The sequence below is a fragment of the Apteryx rowi genome, unplaced genomic scaffold (assembly GCF_003343035.1).
Source record: "Apteryx rowi isolate R43461 unplaced genomic scaffold, aptRow1 scaffold_68, whole genome shotgun sequence".
Taxonomy (NCBI): Eukaryota; Metazoa; Chordata; class Aves; order Apterygiformes; family Apterygidae; genus Apteryx; species Apteryx rowi.
The window spans coordinates 1,381,627-1,386,152 of NW_020450960.1; the positions used below are offsets into that span (position 1 = coordinate 1,381,627).

The window sequence follows — 4,526 nt, forward strand, 5'->3', positions numbered from 1 at the left end:
CTGCTCCGGCGCGGCTGAGACGAGGTGCACCCACGGCGGGGGACGCAGCGGGGGACGGCGCTACGGCGCAGTGACGGCACTGGCCCCGCGAAGCCGCACAGGCTGCCACGAGCGGGGCGAGCAGCGCGGCGGCTGCGACACCCGGCAGCCCACCCACCCCTCGCAGCCCGGCCCGGGGCCACCGAGCTGCTGGGCACACCGCGGAGCTGGGCATGCCACAGRGCCGGTGCACTGCTGAGAGCCCTCGGCCGTGCTGCACGATGCCGGCACCGTGGAGCCGGTGCACCGCAAAGAGCCCCCCCGGTCGTGGTGCACGATGCTGGCACCGCGGAGCTGGTGCACCGCTGAGAACCCCTGGCCATGCTGCACAATGCCGGTGCCGCAGAGCCGGTGCACTGCAAAGAGCCCCCGGCCGTTCTGCATGATGCCGGTGCCATGGAGCCAGTGCACCACCAAGAGCCCCTGGCCGTGCTGCACGATGCCAGTGCTGCGGAGCCAGTGCACTGCAAAGAGCCCCTGGCCGTGCTGCACGATGCCAGTGCTGCGGAGCCGGTGCACTGCAAAGAGCCCCTGGCCGTGCTGCACGATGCCAGTGCTGCGGAGCCGGTGCACCGCCAAGAGCCCCCAGCCGTGCTGCATGATGCCGGCACCGTGGAGCCGGTGCACCACCGAGAGCCCCTGGCCGTGGTGCACGATGCCAGCACCGCGGAGCCGGTGCACCGCAAAGAGCCCCCAGCCGTGCTGCACGATGCCGCTGGCAAACACGGAGCGCCTGTGCAGACGGTCGCAAGGACCGTCCGTGCCCTCACTGTCGGGGCGCCCCCGCGTCGGGCGCCCTTGACACCGGGAGGAGAAAAGGGAGACGGGGCAGCGGCGCTGGGGAGGGAAGCGGGGCGGGGGAAAGCTGCCGGACCTCCAGCTGGCAGGAGCTGCCGCTCCCAYGGAGCGGAGACGCCGCTGGGCTGCGCTGCCCGAGGCCGCTCTCGCTGCCGGGCTGGGGGCTGTGGGGGCCGGCGGAGGCGGCCGCGCCGTGCCACGCCACGTCCCTCCCGCCCCAGCAGCCGCCCGCCGCAGCTGCTCCAGCTATTTATACCCCAGGACGGGATGGGATGGGACGGGACGGGACGGCGCGAGCTCCCATCTCCAGGCAACCGAGAAACACAACAGCAGCCCCGGCGCCGGGACGCAGCCCTGCGGCACGGGCGTCTTGCCGAGGGCTGGGGCGGCCTCACGGAGCCGGCCGYGGGCACGGCACGGCACGGCACGGCACCCCATGGGTCCCCTCCGCCGGCCTCCTCCTCCTCCTCCTCCTCCTCCTCCCTGCAGCCCCCCGCCTGGAAAGGCCACGGGGCCGGGGCAGACGCAGCGGGAGCATCCGCCGGGGAGCCACTGCCCCCCGTGCACCGCCGCGCCGCCCTCCCTGCTCGGCGCAGCCCCCGACGGCGACGGCACCCGCTCCGCAGCTCCGGCACTGCCCGGCTGCTCCTCCTCTTCCTCCCACCCCGCGCGCGCGGCCGGCTCTGCAACGGYGAGGAGCCGCCGGCCGGCTCCCGCCTCCTCCTGCGAGAGAAAAACGGGCGAACGGCTTCTCCTCTCTCCGCGGGCACCGTGCTGCAAGGCAGGGCCGGGGGGGCTTGGGGGGCTCCCTGGCTCTGGGGGTCCCTAGCGCTGGCGGGGGCCGGGGCCGCCAGCCCCCCGCGCTGCGGGCACACGCAAAGGTCTCTTACTTCTACTGGGAGAGTTCCAGAGGGTGGCGGAGGATTTGGAGAGCCGCTTGTTGATTATAGAGTCCACGTGTTTGGGGAGGTTTACGGCCGACACCGAGCACCGGCTCGCACCTGGAGGAGGGAAAAGACACAAGGGCGTTAAGGTCACGGTGCCGGGGGGCCGGGGGGGCCCTCGCATGCAGCATGCACTGCTCTGCAGGCAACGGGGCTGCGGAGGTCGGCGGGAGCAGGAGCAGGAGCAGGCTGGGCACGGAGAGGAGCCGGAGGCGGGCGACGCCGGGATGCTGCCGCGGCGCCGGCATGCCGCATCGCACGGCGCCCGATCCCCGGGACGGGGGTCATGCTGGGAGGTTCGACCGCTCATGCAGGGACGGCGTCTTCGGGGACCCGGTGCCGGATCCCAGGAAGCGTCGGGAGCGGGGCTGGCCGGGAAAGGCCTCGGCAGCACCACGAGGGAGCAGCCAGTCCGGAGGGGGAGAAGGGCGTCCAGACAGACACGGGACAACTCTCGCACCAGCTCTTCGTCTCCGCGACAGTGCCGGGAAGGTGCCGACGGTCGGCAGAGCCTTGACGGGGCACCGGGACCCCCCTGCCCTGGCGGGTCCCTCGGCAGGGCCGCGGTGCCAGGCTGCCACGCGCCCTGCGAGCGCTGCCACCGAGGAGCGGGGCTCCCCGGGAGATGCTCCCGCGTTGGCGGCGGTTCCCGCGGCGCCTCCCCGTGGAAGCTCGCTGGGAAACCCGGAGGGTCCCCTCGCCCGCTGTAGCCAGGCGCCGCAGAGCGGCACGTCGCTGCCGGCCGCGCTGTCCCCGAGCCGGACCCAGGATGGGCTCGCCCAGATCGGAAAGCCGCAGCCCGTCGCCGGCGGGCACCCGGCACCGCAGCTCGCCCCTGCCGCCGGAGCAAACGGAGCGCAGTGGCCGCGCTGGGCAGCACCACGGCCCTGGCCCTTCCGCAGCTGGGACTGAGAGGAGCCGGCCGGGCTCGCTGCTCCCATTGCAGCGGATTGGGGCACGCACGGCACCGGCCTCGACACGGCACTGCCGACTCCTCCATGCACGCCCAGGAGCATCCCCGTGCCAGGGCCCCCTGCATGGCGGGACCGGGGGACACGCCACTGCGCGCGTCCCCATGCAGCTCCCGCGGGAGACACCAGCACCCGGCTCCATGCCAGCAGCCCTGGAGCGGGGCGGCACGGCCGGGCCATCCCCGTGGCTTCGCCCGGCCAGCCGGGGCCATCCTCGCTCCAGGTCCCTTCAGCGGCGACTGCGGACGCTCCCGCGCTGCAGGTGGGACGATGCAGCCCCCAACTCAACCAGCCCGAAGGACGCAGCGCCACGAGAGCGGGGAAAAGCCAAGAGACCCCAAGGGGCCACGACGCACCACGGCAGCAATCCCGCGTCCCCGGCACAACGGCAGCGCGACCCGCGGCGCGACGGGGGATGCCCAGGCTTGGCGGGTCCGACCCCCCTCGCGCGAGTCCCACGGCGCCCAGCCTGGCCCCCCGGCGCGGGACGGGAGCGGGGCCGGCGCAGCGCCCGCGAGGCCCCGCACTCACCGTCCTTGTGCGCGGGGGAGCCGTGGTGCAGGGCCCCTGCCCACGACCACCGCTGCTGCCGGATCTCTGCCCACGTCTTCTTGGCCGACCTCTGGATCGCCGCCTCGTAGCGCTCCTGCCCGGGGGGAGAGGGACGGGGTGAGGGCTGGAGCCGGGGCCGGGGACYGGCCGCAGAGCCCGAGGGCGAGAGCATTGCAGCGATGGGGACGCTTGCGTGCGCCGGCCCGAGGAGCCGTGCACCGCGGGAACGGGCCCCCGGAGGGGCTGCTGGAGCCCCGGGGTCTCCCCAGCCGGAGCGTTTCCCCGCTGGCSCGGCTGCGCCCACGCCTGCCCCGTCCCCACCTTGTTCTTCTCCAGCTTCTGCCTCTGCCGCTCCTCGAGGACGGCGCGGCGCTTCTCCGCCTTCAGCCGCTGCTCCTCCAGGCGCTTGCGGCGGTCCTCCAGCTGCTTCTCCCGCAGCACCTTGGCCTTCTCCTCCTTCTCCAGCCACAGCACCCGCTTGGCAGCTGCCGGGGGGAGCCCAGGCACCGGCGTCGCACCGGGCGCTGGGCTCCCCGGGGCGTGCGGCATCCCCGCCGCGGCCGGGCCGGGGAGCAGCGTGGCGAGGGAGGAGTTTGGGCAGGACAAAAGGGAGCGCGGGAGCCGGCCGGACCGCGGCCCGGCGAACAATGGGGCAGCGAGGGTGGGAAGAGCGCRGGGACGGGCACGAGCTGGGCCCCCGCGCAGCCCCGGCGGCATTGCACGGAGCGGGGGCGCCTGCACTCGGTGGGGGGCACCCGCGCACCCCCCGGCCGCCCCTCCTGCCCTCCGCGGGCTCAGCCGCTAATGGGATTGCCGTGACCCCGGCAAAGCTCCGCAGCCGGCTCCGTCCCTATTGCACTTTCCCTTCCCGATGGCGCGTCCCGGGGCTCACGGGGCGCTGGCACCCCCGGAGAGGCAGGGACCCCGCGTCCCTCCCCGCCACCCGCCCCCGTCCCTGCTCACCCAGGTACTTGGCTCGCTCCTCGCGCCGCTCCTTCGCTTGCTTGTGCCTCGCCTGGGCTTTCTGGGCATCTGCAGAGCGGGAGGGAAACCCGTGAGAGCGGCGCCYGGACCCCCGGCGCGGCCGGCCGCGGGCTCGTCCAGCAGCGTGCCGGCGTCACCGGAGCACAGCGGGCATCCGCGGGGACGAGCCCCGGACGGGGCCCAGCCGGGACCCCCGCGGCACCCACCTTGCTTGGGCCTGGGGCTGGCGGCCGGGGCG

General features: G+C 74.7%; 1 protein-coding gene across 1 annotated transcript in view; it reads right to left on the bottom strand.

The window, feature by feature from the left end:
* MAP7D1 (MAP7 domain containing 1) overlaps nucleotides 1-4,522 on the bottom strand; it is a gene marked incomplete at its 5' end in the record, with an annotated part of 8,979 nt that extends 4,457 nt beyond the window's left edge. Inside the window, 6 exons of the mRNA XM_026086077.1 lie at nucleotides 271-836; nucleotides 1,728-1,838; nucleotides 3,284-3,398; nucleotides 3,626-3,789; nucleotides 4,268-4,336; nucleotides 4,495-4,522. Coding sequence (XP_025941862.1) covers nucleotides 271-836; nucleotides 1,728-1,838; nucleotides 3,284-3,398; nucleotides 3,626-3,789; nucleotides 4,268-4,336; nucleotides 4,495-4,522 — 1,053 coding nt within the window. The remainder of the gene's footprint in view (nucleotides 1-270; nucleotides 837-1,727; nucleotides 1,839-3,283; nucleotides 3,399-3,625; nucleotides 3,790-4,267; nucleotides 4,337-4,494) is intronic.
* Between the last annotated feature and the right edge of the window lie 4 nt (nucleotides 4,523-4,526).